Genomic DNA, 22,830 nt, shown 5'->3' on the forward strand with positions numbered 1-22,830 from the left:
TGCACCAGTATATTGTATTAAATATTTGTAACTAATTGTTTTAATTTTCTTTCTGTACAGTCTGAACATTACTTCTTTTTGAACAGCAAGACGTCTGTATGAGCGACAGTTCAGGACCACGTGGGCTGAGGATGGCATACTGGACTACACATCCCAAGGTGCACCGCGGCGCGCCGACAGGAAGTTCCCGGGGCATCTCCCGCCTCCACGCCGAGGCGAAGAGGTTCTATCCGGGGCTTTGGCGCTTCTCTTTCCTTTCGCGCCGGTTGCCGCTGCGGAGCGCGGCGGGTCCATGTGCGCAGTGAGCGGCGCTGTTCCTGGCTCAGAAGCACCCGAGCCTTGGGTTTTGGCGAGTCCGCGCTGCGATGGATCCCAACACCATTATCGAGGCCCTGCGGGGCACCATGGACCCAGCACTGCGTGAGGCCGCGGAGCGCCAGCTCAATGAAGTAAGGACGCCGGGCTGGCGGCGGGCGGGCGGACTGTGGCAGGCCAAGCCCTCCGGGCCTGGCTAGAAACGCGGACGGCGTCGCTGAGGGGCTCAACTGGAGAGATGGGGCGGGGACTTGACGGCGAGTGCCACGCCGGGGCGCTTCAGGCTGCTGCGGTGGTGACGGCGGCCCAGTCAGCCTTTGCGTCGGGTCGTGAGCTGGGCCTCTGGCTGCGGTCGAGGCACGAGGAGCCGGCTGAGGCGAGGCGGGCGTGACGGGGTGGACACATGGCTGGGTCGGGTGGCCGGCCGTCCTCTGGCTCATTCCCCGGTTGTTCCTCACGCCCAGGAGGGGGCGAAGCTCACTGGGAGGTTTTTCAGGCGTTTCCGGGAGCAGTCTCGTTGGCGCCGGGTTTGGAGGGGCTCCTGGGAATGCAGAGCTGTTCCTTTGGGAGCTGCGCCTGTCAACATGTCACTTCTCTGGGCTGTTTGGTGACCTGCACAACTTTCTCCCCTGCGGCTGACCTCCTAGGGAGAGCAGCCAGTCGCCTCCTGAGCAGATGGAGGGTAGTGCGGGAGTCTGGTTCACTCCGCCTCCGGTGACAGGGGAGGCAGGGCGATGTAGTTAGTGTCAGGGGAAGTGCACCCTTGTAGGCAGAGCTGTAGCACCAGTTTCTTGACTGACCTTGGGCAAGTCGCCCCTTTTGATGCAGAGTTTTTTCCATTCATAAAATTAGGCCACAGGGTTGCTGTGACGGTCAAGTGTGAGTGCCTGAAACCAGCCAGACTCCCTGCCAACTCGCTGAGAGTGGTGGTGTTTGTTTTTTGGGTTTTTTTTTTTTTGCTTTTTTAAAAAAATATTCCTCGCCAGAGGATGTGTTTATTGATTTTGAAGGAGGAGGAAAGAGAGAGAGAAAGAGAGGAACATTAATGTGAGAGAGGAACATGATGGGTTGCCTTCCGTGCTCGCCCAGCTGGGGGATCAAACCAGAAACCTAGGTTTGTGCCCCGACTGGGATCGAACCTGCAACCCTTTGGTGTACAAGAGGACGCTCCAAGTAACTGAGCCACCCGGCCAGGGCAGCTTTTAGTATTGTTATGAATGTTTTAAAGGCTCCTTAAAAGGACCTCGATAACTGCCTATGTCAATTATTAACTAATAATTGTCCTTTGGTATACTCCCAGCTTTAGTGAGGTTTAGTCTAATTTTTACGTAAAAGAAGTTCCTCTTTAAAGCAGAAATTGAATTATTTTATGCTTCTCTTATTTGGTACGTAAATCATTTAAAAATATTGATTTAACAAAAGAAAAACACGAGAACATTGACTTAATGGAAGCCGCAGGAGTATTTCTAATCGAACATCTTCAGTGTACAATGTTTTAAGAAGATCACTCACAAAATTAAGATAAATTAAGTATAAAATTGTTTTTGAAAAATTAAATCTTTTGTTTTTTTCCCTAATCCTCACCTGAGGATATGTTTCTTAATGATTTTTGGAGAGAGGGCTGGGGAGAGGGAGGATACTCCAACCAACTGAGCCACCCGGCCAGCGCAAACTAAGACCATCATTAGATCATACCAAGAGTGATACCCTAATTTGGGGGCCCAAAGTAGCCTTGGGAGGAGCTTAGATTTCTTTTGGATACAAAATAATGAGTTGAAACAAGTTCCCAATTTGGACCAGTAGTAAACTATAGGTGGGATTATTGATCACTTTATTTTCATTTGTTTTGATTTGATAGGTTAAAATGAATATTATTTTGTTTATGAAGTAGTAATGTGTATATAAGCCTACACACTGTAAAAGTTTCGTCATAATTTCTACCATGACCTTGCTCTAATACATTATTTTAACTAAACATACTTGCATGTAATTACTAATTTTAAAAATTATTACTTGAAACGAAGAGTTGGTTCCCTTGTAGAAAAATTGGATAAATAATACTTCCTGCAGATTAGAAATTTATGTATCCCTCAAGCAGGTGTTGAATGTCTAGTTCTGTGTACTAACAGCTTGTAATAGAGACCTGGGATAAGTATTTCACAGCTAATTTTTGGAAGATGAAACAGTATTCAAAGCATTTTTTTACTTAACTGCTAAGCTGCTGTTAGGGTTTTATCAGAATAATGTGGAACAGCTTTGACTATTCTGTCAAAGAAAATTTGGTGTTTGGCCTGCATTTCTGTGATTGTTGGCTATTTATATTTTGTAAATTTCTTTCAGTTATTACACCTAGATTTTTTTAGTAATTTTCCTAAGATAATTTCTCTTAGAATATTTATTCTCATCTCTAATCTTAATTTTAATGAAGTGATTTCATTTGAATACTCTTTTTGCTTAATTTTCTGTGGCAGAACCTTGATTTGGGATATAGATCCCAGATAAATCTTGAAGAAGCTTAACTAGTAAGAATGAGGAAGTCATACTTTATTTCTGGCAGGCTTTTCTTACATGGCTAAGATAGGATGAACCAATCATTCCATGATGTCTTAACTAAAGCTGTATTTTGGTTCATTTAGTTAAAAGAAAAAGGTCATTGACATTTGAATGAATCTCTTCAGCTAAGTGAAATAACCACTAACTGAAAAATTATAAATGTTATGAAAATATTATACTGCAAATAGTTATTTTAAAAAGTGCTTTTGCCCCAGAGCATTTGCACTTAACTATTCCATCTGCTTGGAGCCCCTATTACTCGGTTATCTCCTAGACTTGTTCTCTCACTTCTCTTTATCACCATTCAACTTCCTCCATATCACTAAGGAGTTCCCAGACTATCTATCTCCCTTTACCTGTTTATTTTTCTCTATAGCACTGATTTATCATATATCATATTGTATATTTTTTGAGTTTGGGGAGGTCAGGAATTTTTGTCTTTTGTTACTGCAATTCTTTGATTTGTTAATGTTAGGCTTTTCTGACTTCTTGTAATAGATAACAACATAGGCTTTCATATGTTATACCACCTCTATCTACCTCAGGGATTTTTGGGGTATTTATTTTTTATATTACATATGGATAAAATTAAGGAAGCCATTAAACTGTTAGAGGCCACAGTAGGATTCTTTGGCAGATATTTTCAAGATATTTAGTATTCCCCACTGACTTATTTTGTAGTATGTTATGAATTTTTATTTTTATTTTTTGCATTTATCTTCAGAGAGAGTGGGAGGGGGAGAGAGGGGAAGAGAGAGAGAGAGAAACATCCACATGAAAGGGACACATCGAGTGGCTGCCACTCGCATGACCAACCAGGGCCGGGGACAAACTGCAACCGAGGTACGTGCCCTTACGGGAACCGAACCTGGTCTCTCCAGACCGCCGGCCGACGCTCTGACCACTGAGCCAAAACGGCCAGGACTGATTTTTTTTTTTGAACTGCCATTATAATTAAAAAAAATTTTTTTCTTTATTGGTTTTAGAGAGAGAGGAAGGGAGAGAGAGAAACATTGATGAGCAAGAACATCAGTTGACCGCCTCCTGCATGCCCCACACTGGGGATTTGGCCTGCAACCCTGACCGGAAATCGAACCAGTGACCTCTTGGTGCATGGGTTGATGCTCAACCACTGAGCCACATTGGCCAGGCTTACTGCCATTATAAGTTTAACAAATTTTGTCTCAAAGACTGAAGAAAACCATTGTACAGCCCTGGCCGCTTTGGCTCAGCGGTTGGAGCGTCAGCCTGTGGTCTGGAGAGACTCGGGATGGGTTCCCGCTAAAGGCACACTCAACACTCGGTTGCAGTCTGTCCCTGGCCCTGGTTGGTCATGCGGTGGCGACCACTCGATGTGTCCCTTTCACATCGATGTTTCTCTTTCTCTCTCTTCCTCTCTCTCCCTCCCACTCTACCTGAACAAAAGATGGAAAAATGTCCTCAGGTAAGGATAAAAAAAAAAACCATTGTACAAGTAATACTGGAAATATAATTGAAAACCACCATATCTTTAAAACAAAAACAAAAAACTGAAGAATTCTGTACTATCTGGGGGATCTTGGGAAAGTTATTTAATCTCTAAGTATCGTTTTCTTAATTTATAAAATGAAAGTAATTATAGTATGTATGTCATTGTGTGTGTGGGCTGAGATGATGACATGTAAACAATTGCAGAAAGTGTTTGGCACCTGAATTCTCCAGATTATTTGAATTGCCAGTTGATTAACCAGTCCAGCATGCCATACATTTTATTTCCTACCTTACTCTGTTAACCAAGTAGTTGTACATCTCAGTGAAAAATCATCAGCATTAATGGCAAAAGAACACAAGAACATATTCTTTGGACACAGATCACTAATTAGATAGCATTACTGTAACTTTCAAAATTGGCACAATTATAAGCACAGTGCCTGGCACATTATAGGCTCTAAGTAAATATTTCTCATGCATTCAGCAAATAAAAACTTGAATAATAGTAAAAAAAAATGTTAACAGCGCTCATCTTAGAATCCTTATAGTAGATTTGTGTTACCAGGGGTCTGTCACTTCTCATTAAATTCTAAACTTTGAGATTAATTGACTTGTATATCTAGAAGCGCAATTTTTTTTTTTTTTTTTTAATCCTCACCCGAGGACATTTTTCCATTTTTTGTTCAGGAGGGAGAGAGAGAGAGAGAAACATCAATGTGAAAGTGACACATCAAGTGGCTGCTACCCGCACAACCCAACCAGGGCTGGGGACAAACTGCAACCGAGGTACATGCCCTTAGCAAGAACTGAACCCGGGTCTCTGGACTGCAGGCTGACGCTCTAACCACGGAGCAAACTGGTTAGGGCTAGAAGCGCAATTTTTATTTTAACTTTTTAAAAAATCTTTATTGATTTTAGAGAGAGAGGGAGATAGAAACATCTATTGGCCGCCTCCTCTATGCCCCCCACTGGAGATTGGGCCCACAACCTGGGCATGTGCCCTGACTGAGAATCAAATTGGCGACCTCTTGGTGCATGGGTTGACGCTCAACCACTGAGCCACACAGGCCAGGCTTGGCAGATTATTTTAATAGACAACACTCTTTCTGCTCTCTTACTGCCTGTGTTCTTCAGTGAAAGCCTTTCTATATACAAACCTTTACTCATGCTGTTCACCCCTCCTGTTAAGCTCTTATCACCTAAAACTAAAATTTTTCCTATCCATAAATCGCATGAATCCCATTTTAAATGCCATCTTTTCCCACTCTGACCTTTTGTGGTACTGTGTATACTTTCAATTCATCTTTTTTTAAACACCTAATGTTGTATATTCTCCCTTACATTGAACTATTTTAATTTTATTTAAATTAAATGATTGTTGCCCCTTCTACTCTAAAGTTCATTGAATTTTAAAATTTATCTCTAGTAGGAATTAAATCTTTAGATCAAAAAATTTTTTAAAACCCCGGAGTACTAGCTGAGAGTAGACACTCAATAAATAATTGTTCCTGTTATTTAAAAAATATTTGAGTGCAACCGATCCATGTTTCTCTCTCTCTCAGCCTCTCAACACACACACACACCCATCTCTCAGAATCAAACATATTCTCAGGTGAGGATTTTTTAAAAAAGAATATTGCTAAGTAGATACTATAAGTAACCTCTTCAAGAGTAAGCATTAAAAGATAGCAAACATTAGGTGATTACATTGGAAAATGTGGGTCTGGTGGGGGGACTGATATTGGTGAACACATGACTTAAACTTTAAATCTGGTTTGATGTGCTGGTAGTCATCCAGGAGAAAACATCTAGCAGGCCATTAGAAATGTGGAATTGAAGTTTAGGAGAGAAAGCTCCAGTGGAAAATTAGTGGGGTTTTTTTCTGCAGGTGAATTGAGAGGAAGGGAGTATGATCCAGAGGTGTGGGGTGGACTGAAGGGCTACACTTTGGGCCATGCCCATTTTGAGAAACAGGAAAAAAGAGACTGGAGAATTGTGCATAAAAGTGGAAGAAAGTTGCCCTGGCTGGTTTGGCTCAGCTGTTACAGCATTGGCCTGCGGACCAATGAGTTGCGGGCTCAATTCCTGTCAAGGTCATGTACCTCGGTTGCTCCCCGGCCCTGGTTGGGATTGTGCAGCAGGTGGCCATTCGATGTGTCCCTTTCCTGTCGATGTTTCTCTCTCTCCCTCTCTCTCCCACTCTGTCTGAACAAAAAATGGAAAAATGTCCTCGGGTGAGGATTTTTTAAAAAAAAAGTAGAAGAAAGCCGTCTGGCAGGTGTGGCTCAATGGTTGAGCATTGACCCATGCACCAAGAGGTCACTGGTCAGGACACATGCTCAGGTTGTGGGCCCAATCCCCAGTTGGGGTCATGCAAAGGCAGCCGGTAGATGTTCTCTCTTGTTGATGTTTCTCTCTCTTTCTCCTCCTCACTTCCTCTCTCTCTAAAATCAATAAAGGGGGGGGGGGAGTAGAAGAAAGCCAATAAAAGGAATTTCAAGTAAGAAGGGTTGGTTGTGAGCAATTTAGTTTCCGTTTTCCTTAAATAAATTTTGTAAATTTTCTACCAGTGAATATGAATTATTTTTATAATAAATAAAAAAAAACTATTAGGGGAAAAAGGGGTTGTTGACTTTTCTAAATGAGGGGGAGGTTAAAATAAAATGACTTTTGGGGGAGAAAGCTTTGAAAATATTGTAAACTTGGATAAAGCAATTTCTGATTAAAGGGTTACTGAGTGGAATGATAGCAAAGGAGTGGGGGAAAGATTGTAGGTTAAAGGGGTTGTAGGGTCAGGGGAGTGTTTATGTGGCTAGATTTGTTTTTCATATATTTTTTTCTTTTGTAAAGTTAAACTTTATTTGGGGAATAGGGGAAACTGGAGTAGAAGTTTTTCAGGCCTATTATTACCTGCTGTACCAATAATAGTTTTCTGTCTGTAATGTTTTATAATCATCTATCCTAGAATTACATCCTTTATACTTCTTCAAGACCTTATCTTCCTACAGCATAGATCTGATCATATAAAGACTCTTTTTAAAGTTCACACTTACTAGATCTTGATGTGGTCACAATTTACCTATTCATTTTTATCATGCACGATTCTCTTTTATTTTCCTAGTAATCTCTTTAACACAACCTATACTTTCCCTTTAAAAATCCTTCTCCCGTTTCTATTAGTTTAAGTCATTTGGGATCTAACTCAAAGTTTTACTTGGTAGTTCAATGAGAATTTATTTCCCAACATACCTTATAGTGATCTTTTATCTTTGTAGTGTCTGGCATCTAGTTAAGTACTAATAAGTGGAGTGGAGTTGAAGGAGATGATGATGGAGTTGGAGCCCTTAAAGAATTTTGCTTAGATATGTTTAAGGATAAATGTTGAATTATCTGGGTTGATGATAAATAATGAATGAAAAGGTAAGAAATTGTCTAGAAAGTGTTTTGTGTTATGGTGAGCAGCTTTTAAACCTGAGTATTGGTAGTTTTAGCTCTTTTTAATGATATGACCCATTTGTTGCTATAGTTCTGGGACTCAGAAGTTACATTTATGCTTTGACTCATAAAATATTTATTGTATCATCTTCTCAGGACCATATCCATGTTTGCCCATCTGTTGAGAATAATACCATAATTTTTCAAATGTTAAAGGGTTTTTGTGATAAAGATCGATGCTAGTGATATTTTTATTTTTTAAATTACCATAAAAATATAAAGATATTTTAATATATAATAAGATATTATACGTGTACGTATACGTTAATACGTGATAGAGATTTTTTTATGTATGTGATAGTTTGATATACCCAGGAATGCCAGAAAGTTGTTGATCATCCAATGATTAGAATAATGGTTTTTCTGAATTTGAACATTTAATGTATGTGTTTATTTGATCTGTGTTTTTTTGTTTTTTGTTTTATGTTTGTTAATCCTCACCAGAGGATATTTTTTCCACTGCTTTTTAGAGGGTATGGAAAGAGAAACATCAATGAGAGAGAAACACATTGTTTGGTTGCCTCCCTCACCTGCCCCAAACGGGGCAGCGATTGAACCCAAAACCCTTCTGTGTGTGGGCCGATACTAACCACTAAGCAACACTGGCCAGGGCTGTTCTGTGATTTTTAAGTGGTCTTTTTTCCCCCCGTTTTTTAAACTTTATTGAGGTATAATTTACATTGCATAAAATTCACCTGTTTTAAGTGAAAATCAGTAATTTTAGTATATTTATCAAGTGATAGAACTGACACTACCATCCAGTTTTGGAACATTTTCTTTACCCCAGTAATTACTTCTTCTAGTTTACAGTGAATCCCTATTCTAAAGACCCAGACATATTGCTCATATACTTTCTGTCTCAGTTTTCTTGGGATTCTGGTGTCTGATATTCACTATCACTTTATTTATTTTATTTTATTTTTTAATTCTCACCCGAGGACATTTTTTTGTTCAGATAGAGTGGGAGGGCGAGAGAGAGAGAGAAACATAGACGTGAAAGGGGACACATCGAGTGGTTGCCACCCACACGACCCAACCAGGGCCAGGGACAAACTGCAACCAAGGTACATGCCCTTAGCGGGAACCGAACCCGGGTGTTTCTGGACCGCAGGCCAACGCTCTAACCCCTGAGCCAAACCGGCCAGGGCTCACTATCACTTTAAATCCATTTGTTACCTTTGGGATATTACAAAGCTTCCCGCATTAGGGATTTCAGCAGGATGGAAATTTTTATGGGTCAGGTAAATAGATGCCCCAAGTTGAGTTTGTTTGCTTGTACCATTCCCACTGATGAAAATATCCTTTCTTTCTTAACCTTAGTCTATCTAGCTCAGTTGTCTGAAATAACCCTTTTTGTCAGTTACACTTTTAGATTTTAAAATAATTACATTATTTTCATAGTTCTGTTTTTAAAATAATTTGAATTGAATGCAGCCATTTAAGTATCCAATTTAGTGGGTTTTAGTAAGTTATTTATCATATAGCATAATGGTTTTTATCAGGTATCAGCACCACATTCTTTTTATTACCAGTTAGTATTCCATAACATACTACATGGGTTGTTTCCACTTTAGGGCTATTATGAATAATACTACCGTGAATGTTTAGTCAAAAGTAGTTCTGTTGATTTTTTTTTTTTTTTTTTATCCTCACCCGAGGACATTTTTGCATTTTTTGTTCAGACAGAGCGGGAGGGAGAGAGAGGAAGAGAGAGAGAGAGAAACATCGATGTGAAGGGGCACATCGAGTGGTTGCCACCCGCACGACCAACCAGGGCCGGGGACAAACTGCAACCGAGGTACGTGCCCTTAGCGGGAACCGAACCCGGGTCTCTCTGTACCGCAGGCCGACGCTCTAACCGCTGAGCCAAACCGGCCAGGGCTGTTGATTTTTTTTAATTGAGGGATAATTTTCATGTAATAATACAAAGCTCAAAAATATGTACAGTTCAGTCAGTTTTTTTTTTTTTATCTTCACCCAAGGACATTTTTCCTTTTTGTTGTTGTTGTTGTTCAGATAGAGTGGGGAGGGGAGACATCGACATGAAAGGGACACATCAAGTGGCTGCCACCCCCATGACTAACCAGGGCCGGGGACAAACTGCAACCGAGGTACGCGCCCTTAGAGGGAACCGAACCCGGGTCTCTCTGGACCGCAGGCCAATGCTCTAGACAGCTGAGCCAGACCGGCCAGGGCAGTTCAGTCAGTTTTCACCCAGATAACCTCATCCAAATCAAGATACATATTAGCCTACAACTAACTTTCCCTTGAGACTCTTCTCAATCAATACCTTTCCTCATTCAGGTTACCATTATTCTGATTTCTGTTAACTATACAATAGATTAGATTTGCCTGTCATTGAACTTCATGTACCTAGACTAGAATCATATTTTACCCAGGTAGTCTGGTTTCTTTCTCAACATGTCTTTGAGATCTGCATTTATTGCTTGATTCTGTGTGTTGGTTTTATTTATTTTTTAAGTTCCTGTATAGTGTTTCATTTATGATTTGTACCACAGTTTGTTTATAACTTCACTTGTCAATGGACAGGTATTATTGTGGGCATAAGCACTTCTCTTGTATCTATAAGGGTGAAATCGCTTGGTTATAAATGTTAGAAACTGCCAATTTTCCAAAAAGGTTGTAGCATTTCATACATCTACCAGCACTGTGTGAGTTCCATTTTTTTTTTCCCACATCCTCACCAGCACTTTAGTGTATTGCATATATTATTTTGAGGAAGGGCTATCCTGTTCACTTGTACTGATTCCTCTCTAATTTGCTTGTACATATTTGTTTTCTTTTTAAAGTGATGGACTCTTCCTCAGATGTTGTAGATGTTTTCGTTTCATTTTATATTGTTTATGTGATGTGGGGGGGCATATAAAAGTTTTACCTTTGCCCTGGCCGGTTTGGTTCAGCGGTTAGAGCGTTGGCCTGCGGTCCTGAGAGACCCGGGTTTGGTTCCCGCTAAGGGTGCGTGCCTTGGTTGCAGTTTGTCCCCAGCCCTGGTTGGTTGTGCGGGTGGCAGCCACTCGATGTGTCCCTTTCACATCGATGTTTCTCTCTCTCTCTCTTCCTCTCTCTCCCTCCCACTCTACCTGAACAAAAAATGGAAAAATGTCCTCGGGTGAGGATAAAAAAAAAAAAAAAGTTTTACCTTTGCCCTAGCCAGGTGGCTCAGTTGTTTGGAGCATCATCTCTTACACCAAAAGGTTGCAGGTTCTATCCTTGTTCGGGGCATACATGGAAGGCAATCTATTTCGTGCATCGATGTTTCTCTCTCTCCCTCCTTTCCCCTCTATCTAAAAATCAGTGGGAAGATATATCCTTGGGTGAGTATTAACAAAAAAGAAGAAGAAACAACCAATAAATGCATGTAAATAAGTGGAACAAAAATCAGTGTTTCTCTCTCTTTCAAATCAATAACTTTAAAAAAAAAAAAAAAAAGCTTAGCCGTGGCCGGTTTTGCTCAGTGGTTGGAGCGTTGGCCTGTGGTCCAGAGAGACCCAGGTTTGGTTCCCGCTAGGGGCTTGTACCTTGGTTGCGGTTTGTCCCTGGCCCTGGTTGGGTCGAGCAGGTGGCAGCCACTTGATGTGTCCCTTTCACATCGATGTTTCTCTCTCTCTCTCTCTTCCTCTCTCTCCCTCCCACTCTATCTGAACAAAAAATGGAAGAAATGTCCTTGGATGAGGATAAAAATAAATAAAAAAATTTTTAAAAATAAAGCTTAGTTTCCTTCCATTACTCTTGCAGTTTTATTTTTTTTATATTTAAACCTTAAGAAATTAGAAGTTGCTAAAGGTCTGCCCTGGCCGTCTTGGCTCAACGGTTGCTGCGTCGGCCACCTTAACAGTGGGTTTTGGGTTCGATTCCGGTCAGGGGCACATACCTCTATTGCGGTTGTCCCTGGCCCTCGTCCAGGGTCGTGCGGGAGGTGACCGGTTGATCTCTCTCTCTCTTTCTCCCCTTCCTCCCCCATCTGAAGATAAATGGAAAAATATCCTCTGGTGAGGATTTAAAAAATATAGTTAAAAAAAAAATAGCTTAAAGTCCTTTGTTAATGTAACAGTTATAGAATGCCTGTTGTGCTATGGGAAGATACAGTGAGTGGCATATGCTAACTTTTAAGTTGCATATAACGAAATGGCTAACAAAAACAGTGGTAGTTGTAGTAGTTTTTGTTGTTTTAACCTGACTCCTAAACATAAACCAATAACTTTATTTGGGGTTCCAGTCATAAGGAAAAAGTGCAGTATTGGGATCTTAAGAGAGTGTTGTATATACAAAACCACATAAGTATGCTGTATTTTATGGGTGGTTTAAGGAACTATAGATTAATTTGGCAATTTTTAGTTTATGCCCTACAGTCTTTGGCATATACTCTGAGAAAGATGAGATGTGTATGGATATAGAAACATTTACGTCTTGATATTTGCTAAAATGTCTTCCATATTTTTTTATTCCTTACAGCCATCATGTGAAGTAGATTTTGTTATAGTAATTTTATAATTAAGGCTTAGTTTTGCTGAATCAACTTGCTCAAGAGTTAAAAATGTAAAAAGTGGCATCACCTATACAGGGTGAGAAGAAAAATAGCTTTACAGTTGTTTGTATGGAAAATAGTGCAATAATTAATAAATAATAATACAACAATAAACTGTTGCACATACTCACAACTGTAAGCCTACTTTTGCCCCATCCTGTATTTATAACCAAGACTATCTAATTCCAGGAGTTCATAATTTGCTGCAGGAGATAAGATATATTCTGTAATGTAAGTGGCCTTAAATGTGCCATAGTCGTCATATGGATAGTAGTGTCCTTTGTAGGTAATCTGTCTACTCCTTAAGTATAAATACTCTTTTCCACTTTACAATTACCCTGGGTGATCACAGCTGCTTCCAAGGCATTTTTTGCTGGTGTTGATTCATTCAGTAAATTTGTTGAATATCTTTTTTTTTTTTTTTATCCTCACCCGAGGACATTTTTGCATTTATCTTAAGATAGAGTGGGAGGGAGAGTGAGAGAAACATCGATGTGAGAGGGACACACTGACTGGTTGCCACCCACACAACCCCAACTGGGGCCGGGGACAAACTGCAACCTAGGTACATGCCCTTAGCGGGAACTGAACCCAGGACTCTGGTCCGTGGGTTGACGCTCCAACCGCTGAGCCAAATTGGCCAGGGCAATTTGTTGAATATCGTAAATGCCAAGCATCATAAGAGAAACTGGGTGTACAAACAGTATAGTTTCTACTATCACTAGAGCTTCAAGTCTGATTAATAGGAAAGGCGGGTATAAAGCCAGGACTGGGTTGATGTTGATGGGAATGGAGAAAGTAGTGGATATATTAATTATATAAGCATTTTGGGTGTAGAATTGATGGCCTAATGTATTGAAGAGGGGCGTATTAAAGATGATATTCAGAGTTCGGACATGAATAATAGGATAAAGTGGTTCAAGGAAATAGAGTCACAGCTTTTAGGGGACAAGATGCTTTGAACATACTAAGTGTGAGAAACTTGGGATAATGAAAGTAGGGATATTAAATAGGTCTGTTAGAATGATTTGGACTAGAAATAACATTTGACATTTTATTTAAAGATAGTTGGATGAAATCAGCTGGGGAGTGGAAAAGACATCCTGTGACTGAGTCCTGACAACAGCTTCTAGCATTTACAGATTTAAATAGGATAAGAAACCAGCAAAGGAGCCTGAAAAAGGACCAGGAAAAGTGGTGTATGAATTGCATGGATGAAAGAGTGTTTCAAGAAACTAATAGTGGCTAATTGGGTTCAAATCTGTTTAGAGCACTGGAAAAGGCAAATATCTCCTCTTTATCCAACTCAGTTACTCCTGGTTAGGTCTTAAATTTAAGCATTACTTCTCTCAATTAGGAGATTCTCCTTTGATTCTTCCATTGTGTCCTCTACTTCTTCATCCTACTTGATTGCAACTACCTGTTTCCCTTGTTTCCCTTCATTAAACTCTCAAATTGCCATGAGGTCATGGAGCCTCATTTGTTTTGTTCAACCCTGTATTCGTAGCTCTTGACATGGTGTTTTACACCAAGAACACCTACAAAAATAATTTTTGGAGCGACTGAATAAAGTATCATCTGTGTTTTAATGTGGAAGACATTTTTTAAATCCAAAGGAATTTTTTTGTTTTGAAGAATGTTTAAAGAATGTTTGAGGGGGAAAGGCTGTAAAGAGGAAACTAAAATAAAAATCACTGTACATGTAAACATGTGAAGAGAAATACTAAAACATGGTCTGGAAGGAAGACATGAAATTTTAAGTGGTGGTTAAATTGCGGGAGAGAGAATGAAAATGAGAAAACAAGAAAGGATTTAGCTGGAAAGTTAAGTTCTTTACTAAAAAGTCAGAAGCACATGTGACAGATATAGGAATCATTAAGTAACTTATTTGTACTGTTAATGAAAGTGACCCAGGTTCATAGTATAAAATTTGGAAAACAGAAAATGTATCAAGAAGAGCTCTCTCACCACCCCAGAGATAACTACATTAGCATTTTCAGTGTATTTCATTTTCTGGTTTTGTTGCAATGCATATGCTAATAAATGTATTTATTAAATTATAACACAGCCATATTAAGAAGTAAAACATTAGCATTTTTGAAACCAACCCCCAGATTATCAATTTTTACTGACTTAGTTTGTTTCTAGCCACTTAATAGAACCTTTCTATGGAGAAATTGTTACTGAATTGGGGAAATAGGTATCACAGAGGATACTGTTTTTGAACTGCTGCCTTCAGTGTAGGTTAAGAATGTTAATTGGGGCAAATGGGAAAAGCAGCAGAATGCAGGAAAATGCGAACATCCAAAATGTTGTAGGAGTTAGGATGTTAATTTTTTTTGAGTTATTTTAGGTGAGTGACAGGAAATAAGGGTGGGACCAACCTACAGAGAGTCTTTTGTGTCAGTCAAGCAGTGGAATAGAGTACTGAGAATATTTGTTTGCTGAAATTTTAAAATGTATGTTTTTGTTTGTAGGCACACAAGTCTCTGAATTTTGTTTCGACACTGCTTCAGATTACTATGTCGGAACAACTGGATTTACCTGTGAGACAAGCAGGCAAGTTTCCTGAATTATTTTCTTGAGTGTATGTAAATATATTGTTTAAAAGGTTCATAGTTAAAGAGCAGAAATATCCTGGGGTGGCCCTCTAGTGATTTTCTTCCCTGAAAATCGGCTTACCCTCATGAGTTTACTACAAACAGCAGGTGCCTTGATATTTAGAGTTTAAAGGAATGTAACATTTCATTGAATTAAAAGGGAAGCTGGAAAGAGAAATAATGGGGTTTATTAAAAGATTATTTGTTTATGCACTTGTTCCTTACAGATATTTGCTTTTACAGTTTAATTCAACAATTTAAAAAACACTATTTCTGCCCTGGCTGGTGTGCCTCAGATGTTAGAGTGGTTGCCTGCAGACTAGAGTGTCGCGGGTTTGATTCCTGGTCAAAGGCACATACCTGGGTTGCAGGTTCATCCCCTCCCTTCCACTGTCTCTAAAAAAACAATGGAAAAAATATCCTTGGTTGAGGAATAACAAACAATACAAAAAAATAATGTTTAAAAAATGCTACTTCTTGTCCAGCTGGTGTGACTCAGTAGTTGAGCATTGACCCATGTACCAAGAGGTCGCCGGTTTGATTCCTAGTCAGGACACATGCCCAGGTTGTGGGCCCGATCCCCAGTGTGGGGCATGCTGGAGGTGGCCAATCGATGTTCTCTCTCATTGATGTTTCTATCTTTCTCTCCCTCTCTCTTCCTCTCAAATCAATAAAGGAAAAAAAAATTTTTTTTAAATGCTATTTCTTAGTTCAGGTTTTATCAAGATACTGAGCAATTCCTTCAGTATCAAAGTCTGTGAAAATGTGGCACACTACTTCTGATATCATCTTTTAGTCTGCAAAATAATGGGCTTCACATCTTTATGTTTTATTACTTAATTTATTTGCAGATATATGTTTTATAAGAAATATAAGGTACTAATAATTTCATCATTTTAGAAAAACCATTTATAATTTATATTCTGGTGTTATTTCTTGCTTTGCTTTTCTGTTACACTACTTTTGTTTAAAAAATAGTATTTTTTTACTTCCTTTAGTGCACAGTAAGCATTTGCCTTTTCTTTACATAGTGTTAGTCTTAAAAGTTATATTTATCCTAATGTGCCATGTGCAGTGAACTATTTCTCAATTGTTAGAATTTATTCTCAGGTCTATTTGATTAACAATTGTATTCCCAGTGCCTAAAATACTGCCCAACACACTAAGGGTACTCAGTAAATAAATAAATGAATGAAAGTAATGCAATTGTTTTATGATTTTTAAAAAATGGTATGTAGCCCTGGCCGGTTTGGCTCAGCGGTTAGAGCGTCGGCCTGCGGTCCTGAGAGACCCGGGTTCGGTTCCCGCTAAGGGCACGTATCTCGGTTGCAGTTTGTCCCCGGCCCTGGTTGGTTGTGCGGGTGGCAGCCACTCGATGTGTCCCTTTCACGTCGATGTTTCTCTCTCTCTCTCTCTTCCTCTCTCTCCCTCCCACTCTACCTGAACAAAAAATGGAAAAATGTCCTCGGGTGAGGATAAAAAAAAAAAAAAATGGTATGTAAGTCACATAATAAACATTTTTTATACCTATAAAATATAGTTATTTAGCCCTGTCCAGTTTGACTCAGCAGGTAGAGTGTCTGCCTGCAAACCGAAGAGCCACGGGTTTGATTTCCAGTCAAGGGCACATACTGGGATTGTAGGTTCTATCCCCTGCCCTGGTCAGGGTCATGTGGGAGGCAACCAATTGATGTGTCTTTCTCACATTGATGTTTCTCTTTCTCTCTTTCTCCCTCCCACCTTCCCTCCCACTCTATCTGAAGATAAATGGAAAAATATCCTCGAGTGAGGATTAACACCAATAATTAATTAAATAAATAGATAAATAAATAAGATATAAACTGGATCCTGGTCAGCAGTAAGTCGTTTTATAACTTTCTAATTAAACAGAAAAATGTTGGTTTGATTACTTTAACAGTCTTTTTTTTTTTTTTTTTACTAATGATTGACATTTTCCCATTTGATTTTTTTTTTAAGAAATTTTATTGGTTTTTAGAGAGAGGGGAAGGCAGAGGGAGAGAAAAACATTGATGTGAGTGAAACATTGATTGGCTGCCTCTTGCATGCCCAGGGATCAAAGCCCACAACCTGGGCATGTGCCCTGACCAAGAATTGAACTGGCAACCTTTGGTGCATGGGATGATGCTCAACCAACTGAGCCATACCAGCGAGGGCTCGTTTGGTTATCTATCTATTTATTTTTATCCTTACCAGAGGACATTTTTGCATTTATCTTGAGTTAGAGAGGAAGGAAGAAGGGGGGGAAGAGAGAGAGAGTAACATCGATGTGAGAGAGACACATCAAGTGGTTGCCACCCACATGACCCCAACCGGAGCTAGGGACAAAATGCAACCAAGGTACATGCCCCTTGTGGGAACCGAACCCCGGGCCTCTCTAGTCCACAGGCCAACACTCTAACCACTAAGCAGAACTGCCCAGGGCTGTTTGGTTATTTTTTAGATAAGAATCTTTCTTTGCTTTTAAATCTCAATTTTTTATTAAGTTGTTGGAAGTGTTGTTTGGCATCTAGGAGGGACCTTAACACATTTTAGAGACTTGATTGTGTATGTTACGTGTCTGATTCCTGGCCACCCTATGAAGGAGTGGGGTTCACAATATCCTGTCTTCAACAGCCCTGCTCATTGTGCCTATAGTTATTTTATGGAGTCACTTCATCTTATGTTTGTTCCTCCTCTTGCTGCCTCCTATTTTTCCCAGCAGTATTGTCTTTTCCAAAGAACACTGCCTTCTCATGATGTGCCGAAAGTAGAACAGCTTCAGTGTTGTCATTTTTGCCTTTGGGGATATTTCAGGTTTAACTTGCTCTAGGGTCCTCTTGATCACCTTTTTGGTAGTCCAGGGTATCGTTAGAGCAAAATGAAATTGTACTAAGAAGTATATTTTTAGTGTTACAAAAACAGAAGCAACCAAACTATGGAATTACTTAAAAATATAATCATTACTTTAAAAGTTACATCCTTGTAATAGTTGAAAGGTAACTGTAGTATATGGTATATGGTGGTTTCATCTGCTAGGCTTTGAAAGATTCTGTCTTTGTAGTAGAGTTAATACATTCTGGATGGAGTAGACTGTATCATGAGATTCTTGGCAGTGCAGTTCTCACTTGTTGGACCAAGCAACTTTTAAAACAAAAAATCAGCATTTTACAAATAGGTATCTATACCCGATTCTTTGTGCCTAACAATAGAAGGAAATACTCAGAGGCTGTATCAGGTCTTAATTTTGATCTGTGTTCTGTTTTGGAGCTAAATAATCAAAATTCTAGTAGTACTATTAGTCTGAAATATGTTAGTCCCATATACTGAGTCAGTGTTGTTAAGATGTATATCTTAAAACTTTTGTTGAAGGGTATTTTAATGTGTAGACTTAATCTTTTTTGAAGTGTTAATAAGAATGGGGTATTTTAATTCTCAAGATAGAGCAAAGTAGAATATTAAAATCATAGAGTTGTATCAGTTATCCTTATTTAATAGGTGCCAGGACTTCAGATAAGAGTTAATCCCTAATCAGAGAAGAGCCAGTGTTTAACGGAATTTAGGGATTAATTAATTTTGAATAATTTCCCTTTCCTATACATTTGTGATTGTGGGTTCCCTCTCCCTGTTGATTCCTCTCTTCCTCTCTTCATTTGGGGAGAGAGAGCTGGATAAAAAGCATTGTTGGAAGGCATTATTTATAAACCACCATGTCTGATAAGGGCTAAATATCCTACATATATAAGAAACTCATACAACCCAATAGCAAAAGGCAAACAACCCAATTAAATGGTAAAGACCTAAAGAGACAATTTTCCAAAGAAGATATACAAATATGGTCAACAGGTATATGAAAAGTTGCTCAATATCACTAATCACATCAGGGAAATGAAAATCAAATCCACAATGAGATATCACCTCACCCCTGTTAGGTTGGTTATTACGAGAAGCAACCACCACCAAGTATCAGTGAGGCTATGGAGACAACAGAGGCCTGCCCACTGTTGGTAGCAATGTAAACTGGTAGAGCCATTATGGAAAACAATATAAAGGCTCTGCAAAAATACTAAAAATAGAATGACCATATTGTCTAGCAAGCCCTCCTCTGGTTATATGCCCAAAAGAAATGAAATCAGTACCTCAAAGAGATTATCTGGAGCCCATGTTCATTGAAGTATTCGTCACAATAGTCAAAATATGGAAACAACCTAATATCCATTAATGGATAAATTGTGATATCAATATCTATAATAGAGTGTTATTCAGTATTAAAAAAAAGAGCCATTTGTGACAATATGGGTGAACCTGCAGTACAATATGCTGAGAGAAATAGCCAGATGCAGGAAGAAAAAGATTGCATGATTTCACTTTTATAGTAGAGTCTAAAAAAAGTCTGATACATAGGAGCAGAGAGTGGAATGATGATAAGCAGGGCGGGTAGGTGTCAGCAATGGGGAGATGTTGGTTAAAAGAAAAAACTTGCGGTCACATAGAATGAATAAGTCTAGAGATCTCATGTATAGTATGGTGACTATAGTTAATTTAATAATACTATATTGAAATACTGGAAATTTGCTAAGAGAGTACATTTCAAGCGCGCTGTTACCATTAAAAAAAAATGGTAGCTATGTGAGGAGATACATATGTTAGCTTGTCTGTAGTAATCATTTCACTATGTATACCTATATCAAAATCATCATACTTAAACATAGATAATTTATATTAAAAATAAGAAAACAAATTTCAAATGTATAAATGGTAAGATTTAAAAAATATTAGAGTAGATTATTTTCTAGAAGCTTTTAAGTTAACCAAAGACATATAAGAAATTTTTTTTAAAATAGGCATTGTTGGCAATCTAATTTAGTTCAAGTTAATTAGCAATGTACATTATAGCAGTTGGATAGCTGACAGAAAATAATAGTCTGTAATTTTAAACACAGCAAATTCTCCCATAAAATAACATGAATTTGAAACAGAGTGATTATATTGTATGATTTAAATGCTTAGATATGTATACTAAGAATCTTTATATATTAGCCCTGGCCTGTTTGGCTCAGCGGTTAGAGCGTCGGCCTGCGGTCCGGAGAGACCCGGGTTCGGTTCCCGCTAAGGGCACGTACCTCGGTTGCAGTTTGTCCCCGGCCCTGGTTGGTCGTGCAGGTGGCAGCCACTCGATGTGTCCCTTCACATCGATGTTTCTCTCTCTCTCTCTCTTCCTCTCTCCCTCTCGCTCTACCTGAACAAAAAATGGAAAAATGTCCTCGGGTGAGGATTAAAAAAAAAAAAAGAAAAAAGAATCTTTATATATTATAATTTTTCTATGATAAAACTAACTTTTGAGTGTGTGTTAGTTGAGCTGCTGTAACAGAATACCATAGACAGGGCGGCTAATAAACAACAGAAATTTATTTCTCACAGTTCTGCAGGCTGAGAAGTCCAAGAAGTCCAAGATGCTTGCAGATTTGGTGTCTGCTGAGGACCTACTTTCTGGGGTTTCATTATAAGAGAATTAATTTCATTAATGAGGTAGAGCCCCAATCATGTACCAACAGCCTTAATAGCATCACATTGGGGCTTAGGATTTTTATCTGAATTTTGGGGGCCACAATCATTCACTCTGTAGCAGTGATATTAATTATAGAGGCTTTATTGGTGTGTGTAGATGGTTTTGTCTTTAGAGGTTTCATTTAGAAAATTCACTTGTTGCCCTGGCCGGTTTGGCTCAGCGGTTAGAGCGTCGGCCTGCAGTCCGGAGAGACCCGGGTTTGGTTCCCGCTAAGGGCATGTACTTCGGTTGCAGTTTGTCCCCGGCCCTGGTTGGTCGTGTGGGTGGCAGCCACTCGATGTGTCCCTTCACATCGATGTTTCTCTCTCTCTCTCCTTTCCTCTCTCTCCCTCCCACTCTATCTGTACAAAAAAAAACGAAAAAAGAAAATTCACTTGTTAAAATTAATCTAGCTTTCTTACAGAAAATAGGATAAAAATTGTTATGAATAATGTGATGTAAAAGATATTACCAGTTTAATTTGCAGTGTGTTTATTTGTAAAGTTATCTTACTCTGTGTTTAATAAAAACTGGGTGACTACTGTGGCTAAGTATAAAATTTGTGTTTGAATGTAGTATTTTCTGTTTGAATGTAGTTTCTCTTTGAAAGGATAGTGAATGTTACAACAATGGTTGGTTTGAAAAAAAGAGATGGAGGTACAGACACTTATAAGGGATATTCTCAATGCTTTCATAGTAAATACTTTTTAATCAAATTAATCTCTAGCCCTACCTGGATAGGTCAGTTGGTTAGAGCGTTGCCTGGATAAACCGAGGTTGTAGGTTTGATCCCCAGTCAGGGCACATACAAGAATGAACCAATGAATGTGTAAATAAGTGGAACAACAAATCAGTGTATATCTCTCTCCCTTCGTCTTTCTCTAAAATCAGTTTTTAAAATTAATTTCTATTTTAGGTGTTATCTATTTGAAAAATATGATAACGCAGTATTGGCCGGATCGGGAGACAGCACCACGGGATATATCCCCTTATACCATTCCAGAAGAAGATCGACATTGTATTCGAGAAAATATTGTAGAAGCCATTATCCATTCTCCTGAGCTCATCAGGTATACACATACACAACACATAATTAATTTATCTTTATTGCTGAAAGTACATATATATATTAAATATTTAAGCTTAGCTATTTTTTAGGTATTAGGAGGGTGCAGAGGGTGGGGGAGTCTTTTCAAAACATACAACCCTGTCATTTTTATAGCAGAAAACTCAATAAATGTTGTTATTGGAGAACTTTTTTTTCATACTGCAATTAAATTTTATAAAACATTTATAAAACCAAAAACTTTCAAACTTCATGTAAAACTTGTGAAACACACTGTGATCAGATGAAAGGGGGTAAAGAAAACTAGTGTTGTTGTGTAATTTATATCATAGTCTTTTGATCTTGGAAGTGGTATGAACTGGTAGTTTTTCTTCAGTAACTTTTTTTTTTTTAGGTCCGCAACATTTTATCTAGGTAGCTTTTCTTTCTCCTTATTGTTTATTTTTTACTTTCAGGGTACAGCTTACTACATGCATTCATCATATCATCAAACATGATTACCCAAGCCGCTGGACTGCCATTGTAGACAAAATTGGCTTTTATCTTCAGTCTGATAACAGTGCTTGTTGGCTAGGAATTCTTCTCTGCCTTTATCAGCTTGTGAAAAATTATGAGTAAGTGTCTCTTTCAATTCCTATAGGGTTTTGAGAAGTGGGAAAAATTTGGATAATTTATATATTAAAATTAGTGAATTATATTTATATTAATTCATTGTTTTCTTTTTGAAATAGCATTCTTATTTTAATTCTGTACTCTGTTCTGTTCATTCAACTAATAAACTACTTGTACATCCCCCCCTTTTTTTTCTTTATTGATTTTAGAGAGAGAAACATCGATGAGAAAGAACATTGACTGTCTGGCTGCCTCCTGCATGCTCCCCACTGGGGATTGGGCCCACAACCTGGGCATGTGCCCTGACCCGGAATCAAATCGGCGACCTCTTGGTGCATGGGTCAACAACGCTCAATCACTGAGCCACACTAGCTGAGCTGTACCCCTTTTTTTTAAATCCTATGTTTCCTTATTCAAAAAGTGAGTTGCCTTTAACTCCTCAATATGGATTGATGAGGCTTTTTTTAAAATGTGAAGGCAATCAGAGTACATTGAGCATTAGAGCTCTATTACATCTGGCTTTCTGTGAATTTTAATTTGGGATCTTGATAACTTACAAGAACCTGCCTCTAATTCTTTAAGAAGAATATGTTGGGATTTCATATGACTGGTTTTAATTATTGTGTTT

At 38.9% G+C, this 22,830-nt stretch overlaps 1 protein-coding gene across 4 annotated transcripts in view; it reads left to right on the plus strand.

Annotated features, from left to right (window-relative positions):
* Positions 1–256: 256 nt before the first annotated feature.
* IPO7 (importin 7) overlaps positions 257–22,830 on the plus strand; it is a 57,553-nt gene continuing 34,979 nt past the window's right edge. Inside the window, exons 1-4 of one of the 4 annotated variants that reach the window (XM_036258013.1) lie at positions 257–449; positions 14,857–14,938; positions 21,441–21,594; positions 22,046–22,204. In XM_036258013.1, coding sequence (XP_036113906.1) covers positions 366–449; positions 14,857–14,938; positions 21,441–21,594; positions 22,046–22,204 — 479 coding nt within the window. In that variant the 5' untranslated portion in view covers positions 257–365. Of the gene's footprint in view, positions 450–7,731; positions 7,759–14,856; positions 14,939–21,440; positions 21,595–22,045; positions 22,205–22,830 lie in introns of those variants that run through there. The other 3 variants (XM_036258015.1, XM_036258014.1, XM_036258016.1) reach the window with 3 other exon arrangements.

Source organism: Molossus molossus, unplaced genomic scaffold (assembly GCF_014108415.1).
Source record: "Molossus molossus isolate mMolMol1 unplaced genomic scaffold, mMolMol1.p scaffold_m16_p_13, whole genome shotgun sequence".
Taxonomy (NCBI): domain Eukaryota; kingdom Metazoa; phylum Chordata; class Mammalia; order Chiroptera; family Molossidae; genus Molossus; species Molossus molossus.